General features: G+C 42.6%; 1 protein-coding gene across 6 annotated transcripts in view; it reads left to right on the forward strand.

Moving 5' to 3' along the window:
* KIF26B (kinesin family member 26B) overlaps positions 1-11,117 on the forward strand; it is a 417,971-nt gene extending 406,854 nt beyond the window's left edge. For 2 of the 6 annotated variants that reach the window (XM_045010461.1, XM_045010455.1), the window contains 4 exons: positions 824-974; positions 3,142-3,967; positions 6,374-6,668; positions 10,808-11,117. In XM_045010461.1, coding sequence (XP_044866396.1) covers positions 824-974; positions 3,142-3,290 — 300 coding nt within the window. In that variant the 3' untranslated portion in view covers positions 3,291-3,967; positions 6,374-6,668; positions 10,808-11,117. Of the gene's footprint in view, positions 1-823; positions 975-3,141; positions 4,286-6,373; positions 6,669-7,922; positions 9,117-10,807 lie in introns of those variants that run through there. The other 4 variants (XM_045010458.1, XM_045010459.1, XM_045010460.1 and 1 more) reach the window with 4 other exon arrangements.
* Positions 11,118-15,662: the final 4,545 nt, after the last annotated feature.

Raw genomic sequence — 15,662 nt, forward strand, 5'->3', positions numbered from 1 at the left:
AAGTCTAAGAGTCAGATCCTCAACTGGTGTAAATTGGTGAAGCACCTTTGAAGTCGATGGAGCTACATGTACACCATCTATGGAGTTTTCTGTGATAATCTCTCTTGACCTTTGTCTACAACGCTCCCCATCTGTTTTTAATCATGTCACATTATTTGGCTGCTTTCGGTTTGTTTTATTGTTGTTTCATAATGAGTTAGATTGTACATTATTTTAAATTGTTGTTCAGCACCCTAAATATCTGATGCTTTCAAAATACCAGTATTAATTATAATTTATTAGTTTGTCAAAAATGCATATATGTTCACAAACCTGTTTCCTTTTTTGTTGAACATTTTTGAAATTTGATTTTTATCAGCTCTTTTACTATAGAATTGTAATATTGTATCTATTACTTACATAGCACATAGATATGCATCGTGGTTTAATACAGCTGGAGATGGATTTCCTTCTCTGATGAGCTTAATTGTTTGTCAAATCCTGATGTCCTTACTCAAAAAACAAAAACTTCTAATGAAATGAATTGTAGCAACTTTTTTGCTTGAATTAATTTGGATTTCAAGATGTTGCCCATTATTAATAAATTATAGCTATTATTAGCTTTTGCTGCTCTGTCTGTATATCCTAGCCTCGTTTGTGAAGAACAAAAAACAAATCAAACAAACAAAAAATAAAACCACCTATTATTCTGGCCAGTGACTTTACCTGCTTCCATGTTAAGTGGTTTGTGGTTATTATTGACTGGAAAATTGACTGAATCCAGCATGGATTTTTCTTCCCCTTTTCACCTATTCTTTCCCTTCTCCTTTTTCCTGGTTGGCAGGAGCTGATATGCTTCAATGCCAAGCTGAAAATCCTGGAGCATCGCCAGCAGAGGATTGCTGAGGTCAGGGCCAAGTACGAGTGGTTAATGAGGGAACTGGAGGTGACCAAACAGTACCTGATGCTGGATCCTAATAAATGGCTTAGTGAATGTAAGGACTTCATTTTATTGCCTGTATTCATAAGTGCCCGCGGTTTATTTCACTGAGGGGAAGCAGAAAGATTGACTGATGCTGAGGCTGTGATGTGAGCTAGTATATTTGTAAACTAAATTGAACTGATGTGACCTAGGGGCCAGAGTTAGATTGACTGACTGTATTTCTAGAACTATTTCCACATAATTCCTATTAAATGTTGACAATTGAGCTGAACAATTCTATGTGCCCAGGAGCTGCATACTGGAATGGTACAGCATTATAATAGTGAATATTGCCATTGCCAGATTAACGCTCATGTGTCTCAGTCCACAGCTCCAGAAAATGAGATTTTTAAATTTATTTATTTTTTAATTTTTGGCCTCAGACATGTGTCTGAGTGTATAATGTGTATGTATAATAAATCTACTATCTTTCTGCCAAATAACACTATGAAGCAAATTTGTCTTTTGACTCTAATGGAATTGCATCCAGGATTAATTTGGCCAATTATTTATAGCTAGAAATGGCTGACGTTCATAGAATTTAGTCTTAAAAGGAATTCACCATTCTAGCCTCAAACCAAGGAGGACTTAAATAAATAAAAGTAAAAGCCTAGAAGAAAAAGATTTAAAAAATTGCAATGAACATGCAAAAATCCACACTTGCAAGCAGATGAGTGATGATCAGGTTTGGTCTACACTTAAAACTTATACCAGCATAGCTGTGTCAGTTAGGGGTGTGAAAAAACAGACCCCCGGTGACATAACAATGCTGACAAAACCCCCAGTGTAGACGCAGCTGTGCTGATAGAAGAGGGCTTCTGTCAAAGTCTCTGACATCATTAGGGGAGAGAGTGTTCCTGCACCAACAGAAAAATTCCTTATGTTGGCGTATGCTGCATCTACACTAGGGAGCGAGGCTGACAAAGATACGCAAACTCTGAAGCTATGTCTACACTACAAATCCTAACACAGTAGGGGTAGATGTGTGTGTCTGCATCTATATCTATGTGTATTTTACAAAACTGAATCCAGTTTTATTTGGGGTAGTTGCTACATGTAATCGTTACAAGCCAATGGGACTTTTGTTGCAGTAGTTGCTTTTGAAAAGTTCTAATTTTCCCTTTGATAAGTGCAGCAGATAACATTACCCCAGAATTTGCAGTGTTTGGAACGCTTGACAGTGAGAGTCTTGTGACAGTTGTAGAAATGTCATCTAGTTACCAAGGGCATACGAACAGTTTTAAAGGTGACCACTGGAAGTTTGCACAGATCAATATTCACTTAGTCATTTGCTCCGTTGCTTCCATTTCCCATTTGAGAAACAAGGCAATCCTCAAGCATTGTGCAGACTCCAGACCTTAGGAGTGATGTTTAGGTGATGGAGATTAGCCAGATTCCCTCAGATCTACCTTCACCCACACTACTGCTGTGCAAGGGAATCCAAGCTCTCTTAATGTATGTGCTTAGGAGCCACAGAACGTTGCAAGTTAAGTTAGCCCACAACCTACTTTAACATTTGCTTTCCAACATGGGGAAAACAGGTGTAAGCAGGTCTAGGGGATTCAAAGCATAAGTGTAAGGCCCCAAATTCAGCGAAGCACATGCCTAAGTCTAAATCTATCCCTATTCAGCAAAGTACTTACAAAAGTCAATGGGACTTAAGCACATGTGCTGAATGGAGATGGACTGAAGCAGGGCCTGGGTATAAGGGGGACTAAATCAATGTACATGGGTCTAACTTACCCTACACATCACTTCTGAATCTGGTTCCATGGGGTTCCACCTGCATATTTCATACGGGACCAAAAGTTAACATGGAAAGTGAAACGCACACATTCATGCCTCAGACCAATCAATGGAAAGTACTTACAGTGAGCATTGGAGTTGTTGTAGCGTATTTGGGGGAGAGCATGTGGCTTTGTGAAAATGTGGTACGATGACAGCAATCAGTGATTCTGGAGCAGATAGGAGAGCATGACACTAGATGAAGGAACTGCTCTTAATATTTAATATGCTACTGTACTGTTTTCACGCTCATTGAATAGGAAATGCAGCTTTAAATAAAAATGCAAACCTAGAGCTGATAATGTATACAACAGGCTTGGGTCAGAGCCATCTGTCCCAGTAATCTGTGCTGGGTTTTGTCCACTGTCCCCACTAGTTTATTTCCTTTCTCACAGTTGACCTGGAGCAGGTATTCGAGTTGGATTCCCTGGAGTATTTGGAGGCCCTGGAGTGCGTGACTGAGCGTCTGGAAAACCGCGTCAACTTCTGCAAGGCCCACCTCATGATGATCACCTGCTTTGACATCACTTCCAGACGTCGATAAAGGACCAAGCTTGAGAAAATTTCAAACTATTATCCCCCTCTTCCTGCTCCTTTTAAACAGCACCCCAAAGACAACAGAATGAGGATGAAGGTTGGTGTCAAGTTTTGACTGTATGAGAGAGAAGAGATTTTCTTTATAACACTGAAGATTAGTATAAAAAAAACAAATATGTGATGAACGCAACAACGTGGAGACGTAAGGATGCCGATTTTCCTAGCCTGAAAGAGCACTTTTAAGGACATGTTTGTAAATAAGAACTGCTGGCAGAAGTGACTTCTTCCCCTGTGTTAGCTGAGGGAGGGGAAGGGCTGGTTGTAGGACGGACTGCTGTTGAGAGCTTCATAAAAAGATATTACAGAGAAAGACTATTTAAGTGCCTTGCAAATCTTTATTATCCAAACATTTATGTTCATACTTTCTTGTGTACATATGGTGCTAGTCAAAGGAAACAAAATCAAACATTTTTGAAATGTATTTACAGCTTGTTTTTTCTCTTGGTGTTTTCTCCTATTTCAGACTTGCTGTTTCTAAGTAACTTGTGTTTGTAGAGATATTTCCTAATCAGTACAACATATGAATAAATGTTAACTGTCTTTTATCGTTACTGGAGTAAGGCCACTCAAAGAGAACATTACCTCTCCCAGATGGTTCGAAAACTGTTTCTGGCAGTGAGTGAGGTTAGATTGCACCCTCTTTGCTCTTAGAGTGTTTTAACTGTTACTATTACTGTTGGTAGAGTTTTACATGGTACTATGGAAGAGGAGAAAGAAAACTGTTGCAAAGCAACTACTGCAATATGCATTTCATTTGATGTAACTCTACCATTTGTTCTCCTTTCTGATATACTCTTAGCCTTGTACTGGTGATGCCAGAGTTATGGTTGACGAGACACTGTCCTCTCAACCCACTATTTTCTGGTACTAATAACGTTCTGGAAAATTACCCTTTAGACTGAGGTTCTCATGCTTACCAGTCCAAAACTGAATGATTTTTTTGGGGGGAGGGGATGAAATATCTGGTGACATTTAGTTATCCCATTTTTAAAACATTTTTCATCTGCTTTTTTTGTGACGGATCATTCCACAGTCATGGCTATAACTGAGGGGCACATGCTCTGCTCAGCTGTAATTGCTCAAGAAATAAACACACATTATAAATGAGTGGACACAGCATTTGGGCACAGGGCGTATGTCACTTTCCATACCAAATTAAGTGCCAAATCTTAGCCCCACTAATGTCAATGGGTCCCAGCTCTGCATGTGCAAAGAAATGCTGTTGTATTTATTTCAACGCCTATATGAGCACTTCCATTTTATTTATTTCATAACACATTGAATTATTTGGCACAGTCTTTTTTGTTTATTGAAATAAGCGCAAACACAAATTCTGCTCTGTTACACCCAGGCAAACCTGTTGTAGTCAGTGGAGTTATCTGGGAGAAAATAAGGGCAGAATTTAACCTACATTCCAATATGCCTCTAATCACTGGTTTAGAAACTCCGTCACATTCTATCTATAATAGTTATATATAATACCTCCTGGATAACATTATTAGTGTATTACCTGCGGGCCTGTTATTGTCCATGGTGAAGTTCCCATTGACTTCAGTGGTGCAGGTTTGGATGTTGATTCATGTAAGGGGACCTTTGCACAGAGCCCACCAAAGGAGCTTCACACGGGCACAGGGGCCTGCCTACATAGAGCTCTTTCCAGGATCAGGGCCTTAGGCTGAAAGCTCCTTGGGACTCAGGATGTCTTACTTTGTGGGCTTGATGCTTCCTGGACACATACAGGACATGGACAATATCAAGCCCTTTGTTCGTAATGCATCAAGCAAACTGATGGCACTAAGCAAAGGATTAATAAATAACAGAAAACTCTGCCCATGCACATGAAACAATTACTGTGGATTTCATAAACTGGAGACTCCTAATGTGTGTGCATATGAAATCCCAGCTATTCTGATGTATTGCTCCAGCTTTATGCATTTGCGTAAACTCTGTTCATCAAACACAGAGCAGGGAGTGGCTGGGAAGCATAACTATTCCTCAGTTGACAACAAGTTGCATGATGTTGGTATCTTGTGTGTACACGATAGTGTTAGGGAGCTACAGACAGATTACAAATAGAAAGCAGTATGTTAAAAGCTAGCAAATACTGGCTGTAAACAAGGTGATAAGTTGGCAAATAGTAAACACAGAGAACATGTTAATACCTGACCTCTGACTTGATGGGTAGACTGTACTGGCCTTCTGGCCCCCAAACTGTCACATTTTGCAGATCTCTTGTATGGATCTAAGCTTCTGTACATCATTTTTCATCACCTGGGTGCGCACAGTGTCAGCTCCATAGTACAGTCCCAGTTACCTGCAATATTTAGGCTCAGTGATCATAAAAGTCACTGTCTTGAATGCTATGACCATATGTTTAGCAGTGTTAGAGCTGTAGATTCTAAGACATTACAAAGAAGTCTCCCATTTATCTAACATGTCTGCAGTATTGCTGTAGCCACATAGGATATGAGAGAGATAAGGGCGTTGAGGTAATGTCCTTTATTGGACCAAGTTCTGTTGGTGAAAGAGATGAGCTTTTGGGCTCCGCAGAGCTCTTTTTCAGGTCTGAGTTTCCAGCTCTGTGGAGCTTGAAGGTATCTCTAGCAATCCTTTTAAATGATATACTACGCACTAGCTTAACTTTGTTAGTCACAATGGGCCAAATCCATCCTTCATGTAGCTCCAATGAAGTCAGTGCAGTTACATCAAGGATAAATTTGGCCTATTGTAGTATTTATTTACAGAGTGTAATCACAGAGCTTACAAATATTTTACTTATGGTGCAAAGACTTAGTTAATGAGGATTAATAATTCCACCACACATCAGTATTGCATGATAAAATATATAGTCATTTCTGGGCCTGGGCATATATGGGCCTGCTTCAAGATCTACTACTGTACTTTTGAGAATTAATGCATAAAGGGGAATGAAAATTTGCCACAATTTTACATCTGAAGCTGCAGAATTTCTGCCTCGGTGAAAATAGCTTTTTATTTTGGAATTCACTTGCCTCTATTTTTATATTTCAGATATCATTGTAGGACACAAAATGGATCATTCAGAAATATTTATTACCTTATTACTGGAATACCCCAAAATTCTGCAAGCCGCACCCTGGCAATCCCACACTTCTTAGCAGGTGCCAACATAAATGCTACTCTTAACTTGATTTTAAAAGACAATAGGAAGTATCTTACTTCTCCATGTGCAACTTAATAGAATGCCAAGATTTGCATACTGGAACATCTTTTCAAATACTGGAATGACAAGATGTGAGAAGCACATCCAGCCATCCTGGATCTGTGCATTCGCTGGATGTTTCAGGTATAGCAACTACCAGGTGAATGTAGCAATGTTGGCTGTAATTAGGTTTCAAAGTGAACGTTCCGTTAACATGAATGGGAGGTGGTCACAGTTCTCTAATTTCAGGTTTCTAAGTGAGGACTGAAAGAGACATAAAGGTACTGGCTTGCATTGCCATGGCTGTCCCTGGCACTGGAAGGATAAGACATTTTGGGTCTAATTCTGAAATCACTTACACTCGTGTACCTCCACTACCTATTTATTTATGTTTGTGTGGGTAAGATCAGACCAGGGCTTTGCTTTTCTTAAAAATGAATTCAAATCAAAATCAGACCTGAACACCCCTGACTTTAGGGGAGTTTGAATCTGATCTGAATGTGGCCACCTCATCTGGTCCCCTAGGTACTATAATAATGGGCCAAATTAAAAACCGAGATCCAAACAGGAGAGGACTTTGTGGAAGGCTGAAGTGATCACTTTAGATACTGGAGAGCACAGCAAAGGTTATGGAAAACCCAGTATTTTTGAATAATTCATTCAGATATAAGCAATGTTCCTGCTATTTTTTCCTACCCATGTGCAGCATATCGAGGTAATGTGTGCATGTGCACCACCAGTAGAAACCAAACACCTAGATATAAAATATATTTTTAAAAAGTTACCATGGGGATAATTACTCCACCCAGGACAGGTTAGGCGTTTTAGAACTCACAGAATTAAATGTAAGCGTAAGGGAGAAATAAAAATGAAATGCGTAGACCAGTCAAAAAATGAAAATAACACACTTTAAAAGAAGTATCAAGTAGTAACAACACCACTAATACAAGTATGTGTGAAAGACAGTGTGCGCGCGTGAGAGAGAGAGAGACGCGCATTGCCTCTTTACGTAGATCAGGCACGTTCAGACACGGCAGCAGCTGGCAGCAAGCTCCCTCCGGCCTGAGCCCTGTTGTCTCCCCCCCCCCCGCACTCTGTGGAGATGGGGTAGAAGGGCGGGGGGCATTCTGACATCAGCACCCCAACCCCACACCCTCAAGCAGGAGGCTCCCGGGGAGCAGCACAGCACTGTGGGGAGGGAGCGGGTAGAGGGACACCTGAAGTGTACGGCACTTGATAGCCTGCTGGGCAGCCGCCCAGCTGCGTGACTTAGAGAGAACTTAGGCTGTAAGCAAGGGTTACGGGGAGGAAATGTAAGTAAAAACTGATACTGGTCCTGTACTCTCCTAAAGCAATACTGTGTGGTTCTAATGGGCCTGAGCCACCTCTCATCTACAGCGGTATAACAGAAGAGCAACTCCATTAAAGTCACAAGAGTTACAGCTCTGGAAAAACTGGTTCAGGAAAAGGAGAATAAGTCTCCTTGTAACTTCTTCAAGTGCCCACTGACTTACTGCACTGCCAGTGGTAGAAATGGAGAGGATTCTTCTTTTCTTTCCTCTCCTCGTGTGACGCAGCTTGATCCTGCAAGGACTCTCTGGTGAGTCTTGCCTGTAACTCTGAACCCTCTAACTACCAACTAGAAAAATGCTAGAGGATTAAGAAGTGCAACTGCAATATCATTTTCCTGTGAATGAGAGATGCATAAAAGGCTCATAAGGGTCTTTTCTTCCAACTCTCTGCATGGGACTTAGTGGTGTATCCAGTGTCTGTCTTTAATATTTATTCCATAACATGGTGCATTCAAAAATAGCAACTGTAACCCTAAACCTGCAGTCTGAACTCTGTGCCAGTTGAAAGCCATGGACCACTTGCTACAAATGGGTCTGATTTTGTTTTTTTGTGGGTTAAAAGCAACAATGGAATACAGAAATGTGTATTCACCCAGGCAGCCTGATACAGAGTCATGCTGTGATGGAGCATGGTAGTATAAAGGTTTTATCACCTGGTTGTTCACAAATGGCAAAGACATAAGTTAGGAATATGTCACTCACCAACATGCCACATTTTATAGAAAACTTTGATATGAAACATTTTAACTGGTCCCATTTTTTCCCACCTATTTGTCAACCCATACAACCAGGCTGCCTTAATTCCCATGTGGAGGCCCCTGAGTGACAGAAATTTTAAAACCTACAAAAATGACCCAAAAGAGCTTTTTTATATGTCAGGGTGTCATGGCTTTAAGGTCAGATATCTTACAACCACCAGTGTTACAAGCACTAGTGTATAGTCTCTGCTCTCCAGTAAGATAAAGCTTGTCTGGTGGCTTGTAAAGTAGTAACCTTAAGCCTCTGACTTGAAGCAGATTGAATATAGTAAACATGAGTCTTTTAAATCAATGGTTTAGCATAGTGTCTTTCAACCTTTCCAGACTAATGTACCCCCAAGTTTCACCTCACTTAAACTCCTTACTTACACAATCAGACATAAAACTACAAAAGTGTCCCAGCACACTATTACTGAAAATTTGCTTATTTCTCATTTTTACCATATAATTATAAAATAAATCAATTGGAATATAAATAGTGTACTTACATTTCAGTGTATAGTATACAGAACAGTATAAAGAAGTCATTGTCTATATGAAATTTTAGTTTGTACTCACTTTGCTAGTGCTTTTTATGTAGCCTGTTGAAAACTAGGTAAATATCTAGTTGAGTTGATCTAGCCCCTGGAAGACCTCTGGGTACCCCTGGTTGAGAACCACTGGTTTAGCAGATCTGTGTTTGGGGGCACAGATTTGAGTGGCTTTCAGGGCCGGCTCCAAAGTTTTTGCGGCCCTAAGCAGCAGGGCGGTGGTGTGTGTGTGCGGGGGGGGGGGATTGCAATCGGCGGCAGCTCCACCACACCGCTTCATTCTTTGGCGGCGGGTCCTTCCCTCCCCCGAATTCCCGCCGAAGAGCCGAACGTGCCACCCCCCCTTTATTGGCTGCCCCAGGCACCTGCTTGCTGCGCTGGTGCCTGGAGCCGGCCCTGGTGGCTTTTGAGGCTGCTAAGAAATTTGGGATGATGGAAGTAATTCTCATTGTGATGGATTGATGGGCATATGATTTCATACATAATCTGATGGATGATTTTCCTTGTTTCTTCTACCTCAATCTATTTCTGTCCCCTTGAATAAAGGCACAAATTTAGGGGAAAAAATCCTGCTCCTACTGAAATCAATGGGGTTTTTGCCACGGAGGTCAATACGAGCAGTAACTTCATGTTAATTTAATGTTTGTTTTTTTGCTAGTAAAATGGCCTATGGAGTAGCACTTAACCAGACTTGGCTGATGCCCTATATTTAGGGTTTGAAACAAGTTTCAAAGCAGCCACAGCAAACACAGCTGTGAATGATTTGTCACCTCATGGTTAATAATCCCTGTCTGTTCCATTTATACTGCACTCACCATGGGGTTATCTGAGCACCTTGAATAGCCACATGCACCCTAGAAAATAATAAACCATTTTATTTACACTATCTGGGTTTCTTTCTCCCTTCTCCAGAAAACAAATCAGTTTTAAAAAAAAGCATCATAGCAAAGCAACCTTTTCTGATCTAGCTCCCACTGAAGTCAATAGCTTTTCCACTGATTTCACTGAGAGCAGCTCAGGCCTATTGATGTTGTGGACTTCAGGCTGATCATTTAAGGTGGTAGGTGATTTTGAAGCAGCAGAAGTTGGGATGATTCTGTTTTATCTAGGAAAGGAAGTATTCAAAGCAAAACATTAGATACGGGTGATCATCTTTGAAACTAACTTCAAAACACTCCCAGAACAAACATTCTTTGAGTGGTCCTACTCAGATATTGAGCATACTTTATAATAATGGTAATAAAATGGTGCTTGAGGCAGTTTCAGCTATACCTATATTACGTATATTCTATATATGGATGTATTCACCCTATAGAGCACGTGTGTGTATGTGTGGGTATTTACATATAACACACACACACACACACACATTATGTGTGCATAAATATTAACTTTTCTAAATTTTAATTCCTTCCCTTCCGGTAGCTGAAACTGCTGGTAACTAATTAACATCCACATGATATTCTAGGTATGAAGGATATAATTTATTTGTAAACTCAGGATGTTCTTGTTTTATAGAGTTGCTTGTATTTTATAATTTATTTACACATCATGGTTGGAAATGCTTATCTAAGTGCTATGCATTGAAGTGTATATTTGCTGACTCCATTTCATTCTGTCTGTGGCTATGTTCTTTCTCATAGTGACAGTGTTATAAAACTGGGTTGTGGAGTGGACAAGCTGATTTATACCGGGCCTAAGAATGGAAACGTCCAGAAGAAGATGGATCAGTAGCAGATATATATTTTATCAGCTAAATGTTGTTAGAATGGAAAGATGAAACAGACAGCATGAGGACAAGTTAAGAATCCAGAAAGTTGCAACCATTTGCAAGCTGATCATATCTGAATACATTGAGCCATTTGCCATTAAAAATGTAAAGTTTACTGTTTTGCTGGCTAAAATCTCTTGCCTTTTGTGGTATATGAGGTGTGAAACATATTGTCAAAATATAGTGGCATTAAATGTTTACTTTTATCTTATTGGTACTTGTGCTTCCCAGCCCAGGAAATCTTGCTTGGAATGAAAGGCTTCTTTATGGAGTGGGGGGAATGTTTGTTTTTTAACCCACAGGATGCTGTGATGTTATGGTTAGAGAGAGTGAAAACACCTTCCTCAACTAGTTCTATCACCTAGACGCTCTCTAAGAAACAGATCCCTCAAATCTGATGTTGGAGGAACTGAAAGACCAGAAAAATAACCACCTAGTACAGCACCATGAATAGCAGCAAACGGAAAGTACAAACCTGGGGCCTAACCCCACTACCTTTGCTCACATGAGTAGTCCCCTGCAAGTCCGTTGGATCACGCAGGTAAGACTCCTCACGTAATTAGGGGGCTATGGAATCAGGATCCACGAGGACCGAAGGAGAATCTAGAAGAAAAAAATAGCTTCATAGCTATGCGCTGCCTCCTCTTTCTCTGTTGGGCATGTGAGTTTCCCTTAGGCCAAAGAGCAGATACCTGCTGTACTGTATAAACACAAGTGTGGGGTTAGCAGTCAAGAGCCCTACTCCTCTGAGCGATGGAGGTGCCAGGCGCAGCTGAATGTGCTGACAAACACTCTCCAAAATTGCCTTTGATAACTCAGTACCTTTCCCTCACTGTCCTTCAGGGAATGTCTCACACACCCAGCAGGAATGTGGTTTAGTTTTCTGGAGCAGGTTTTGAAGCACAGTCACTGGGTACTGTCTAATGAATGCACCCCATGTTGTGTGGTCCTGCACTTAGAAACTGGGAAAGGAAACAGTTGGAGACATGTATACACTGCTGTTGTGAGCTGTTTAAATAGTCTATACTTAAGGCAGGACATTTTTTCATTTATACTTTACATTATTTTGCTAACGTTTTCCTCTTTAAAATCCTCCTCTTTCCTATGGGCCTGACCAGTTTTATGTGCTATACCACTGCATACAGGTTGGAGAGGCGGTGGGGGCTGGTTTACAGAATAACATTCAGTTGTGAGGGGTTGCAGTCACGTACCAGGACCACATATTCAAAGTGACAAGCCAGTAGTGACCATATAGAGGCTACATTTCAAAGATGTATGAGATGGTTTGGCAGTTAGAGAGGAGAAAATGTACTTTTCGGTGGACACTACCCACAGCTCTGACTCTCCAACACTACCACTGCCCTGGGCCAGTGGATTTGAATGTTGATGTTTCTCCACTGTGACGGCAAATGATGATAAAGAGCCATTTATTTGTTCTTTTGGCTGTTCAAAATAGCTCTAATGTGCTCTAAATAGCTAAAAGGCTTTACTGCATCTTTCAAAAGTAACATGAGGTAGTTTATCTTCATTGTTGCTACCACACAGCAGCATTGGTAGCAAAAGGCCTGAGGTGCCTAAAACAGAGGCAGATGTGTTAGCAGGGTATCTTCGGCTATGCTCTGGGAACTGAGTTGCTTGCCTAGCTATACATCTGGGCTGAAAACAGGCCCCGCATTTAAGAGAATTAGTTAACCATTTTCCCATTCTAAAGTATCAATCACCATAAGGCTAGGCTAATGCTTAAGGACTGGATCAAGGCTGCGGGGAGAGTGGGTGGGTATCTGTTCCTGGAGGCAGAGCCAGGCTGGGTGAATGCTCTCACCACTGAATTATAGGGCAGAAGGGGTCGCATCACAACCCTTTTTTTTTTGTGAGAGAGGGCTGACTTGGTTTAGGTGCCTAACTCTAGGGGAAGGTTCATGGCCGTGAATCCCAAGTAGAGAGAGGCACTTCCTGTTAGGCCCGAACTCCCTTTGAGGAATAGGATTTAGTGGCATGTCCCACTGGCTAGCTCAGGTGATGCCCATACTGATGGAGGGGCTGTCAGATTGAATTTCAGTGACTGGTGTTGCGACACCATTCAAGTTTGGCCCAACCACCTCTCTGTCCAGATGGAGAGGTGGCTGGGCACCATGGTAGATGGGGTGTCGGTTCCTGTAAGGCAGAGAATGGGAGTCCACTGATAACTCGACTGCTGGCAGCACCTGAGACAAGGGAGCGAAACCTGGGATCCCTGGAGTGGGGAGAGGAATGAGCAACCAGAACGGGGTCTCTACAGGCAGGGGCCAAGGACCAGAATTTGCCCACTTGCTGCCAAGAAAGATCTGACTTGATGCCACTGCCACACCCAGCCACGGAGAGAGGGAGCATGGCGCTCCCCACCTATGGGAATAGGGGCAGGGGCTTCTCAGACACAGTTCTTGAGGTAAAGAAGAACTGGGGAGGTGGGAGCTGGAGTCTATATAGAGCAGATGAGAAACAGAAGTTGTTACCTCAGCTCTCATGGCACACCGTAGAACATGAGAGCTGAGCACATACCACTGTAGAGTTCTAAAATGTTAGTCCTCCTGAACAGCTGGCAGCATCAGAAAGTTTGGAGCCACAGAAGGAGAAGACAATCTGCTCTACATATAGCTGGCATGAGCACAGAATTAAAATGTATTCCTTTACAAAAAGTTAGAACAGTCTTTCGGTGCTGTTATTTCAGTGTGAAATGGATTTCGTTTACCAAGAGCCATTTCATGTTAGTGCCCATGAGAGGTGTCAGTCTGACAGCCCTGGAGGATGACATCTGCCATCGAGCCACGGAGCACTACAGCTTTGGTTGAAGCTGGGCATGTTTCTGTCCTGCCGAAGAGCCTCTTTCATGACCTCTAAGAGAAAGGGGAGAGTTCCTGTACATTCAGTCCTCAGCTATTCCAGCAATGAGCCCTTACCTGGGAACTGCCCTCAGGACACCAAACCCGAGTCATAGAAGAATGGGTTGGCGAGGAGTCTTCACAGTATCTCTCTCTGTCTCTTTCTCCCCCCACTGGAAGCTAATTTTATGGGTTTAGAAACCTCACATCCAGCCATACAGCAGATTTAATGCCAGCCAACTGGCAAACGAACACATGCAGCTGTATGTGTCTGGCACAAACCAGTGGTTTCATTTGGATCTCCTAGCTACCCTGGAGCAGCCAGACATGGGTGTGTCTGTGTTTGTGTCTAGGTCTAATTCCCAAATGTGCTGCAGAAAAACAGCCTCATGCCTGTGCCAGTGGAAGGTGGTAAAGAGGTTTGCCATTAATTTTAACGGGGGCAGCCTTCTGCCTCTCTCTGTTCAGCTCTTGTCTCTGTGTGTAAGGCCTGGTCTACACTACGCGTTTAAACCGAATTTAGCAGCGTTAAACCGATTTAACCCTGCACCCGTCCACACAATGAGGCCCTTTATAAAGGGCTCTTTAAACCGATTTCTGTACTCCTCCCCGACGAGAGGAGTAGCGCTGAAATCGGTATTGCCATGTCGGATTAGGGTTAGTGTGGCCACAAATCGACGGTATTGGCCTCCGGGCGGTATCCCACAGTGCACCCTTGTGACCGCTCTGGAAAGCGATCTGAACTCGGATGCACTGGCCAGGTAGACAGGAAAAGCCCCGCGAACTTTTGAATTTCATTTCCTGTTTGCCCAGCGTGGAGCTCTGATCAGCACAAGTGGCGATGCAGTCCCAAATCCAAAAAGAGCTCCAGCATGGCCCGTACGGGAGATACTGGATCTGATCGCTGTATGGGGAGACAAATCTGTTCTATCAGAGCTCTGTTACAGAAGACGAAATGACAAAGCATTTGAAAAAATCTCCAGGCTATGATAGACAGAGGCCACAGCAGGGACTCAGCACAGTGCTGCGTGAGAAGCGTAACGGAAAGCCAAAGAATCAAATGGACGCTCATGGAGCGAGGGAGGGGGTACTGAGGACTCCAGCTATCCCACAGTCCCCGCAGTCTCCGAAAAGCATTTGCATTCTTGGCTGAGCTCCAAATGCCTGAAGGGTCAAAAACATTTTCCCAGGTGTTTCAGGGTGTATGTTGTCAATTTACACCCTTCTCCCCCCCCCCCCCCGGAAAGAAAAGGGGAAAAAATCGTTTCTCGCCTTTTTTCAATGTCACCCTATGTCTACTGCATGCTGCTGGTAGACGGGGTGCTGCAGCGCTGAACACCAGCATCCCCTTCGGCAGACGGTACAATATGACTGCTATCCATTGTCGTCATCAGCCCATGAGGTCGGCCAGGGGTGCCTGGGTAAAAGTAGGAATGACTCCGAGTCATTCATGGCAGATGGTACAAAAGGATTGGTAACCATCCTCATCATAGCAACTGGGGGCTGAGCTCCATCAGCCCCCTGCCCTTTCATGTCTAAAGAAAAGATTCTGTCCTGCCTGGACTATCATAGCAGCGGGAGGCTGCCTCCCCCTCATTTTATCTCACTAAAAGTCAGTGTTTCTTGTTCCTGCATTCTTTATTACTTCATCACACAAATGGGGGGACACTGCCACGGTAGCCCAGGAGGGTTGGAGGAGGAGGGAAGCAACGGGTGAGGTTGTTGCAGGGGCACACCCTGTGAATGGCATGCAGCTCATCATTTCTGCAGGATCTCTGGGGCTCTGACACGGAGCGGCTGTGCTCTCTGGTTCTCTAGTACACTTGCCCCATATTCTAGGCAGGACTGACTATTTTTAGACAAAACATA

The sequence above is a fragment of the Mauremys mutica genome, chromosome 3 (genome assembly GCF_020497125.1).
Source record: "Mauremys mutica isolate MM-2020 ecotype Southern chromosome 3, ASM2049712v1, whole genome shotgun sequence".
Taxonomy (NCBI): domain Eukaryota; kingdom Metazoa; phylum Chordata; order Testudines; family Geoemydidae; genus Mauremys; species Mauremys mutica.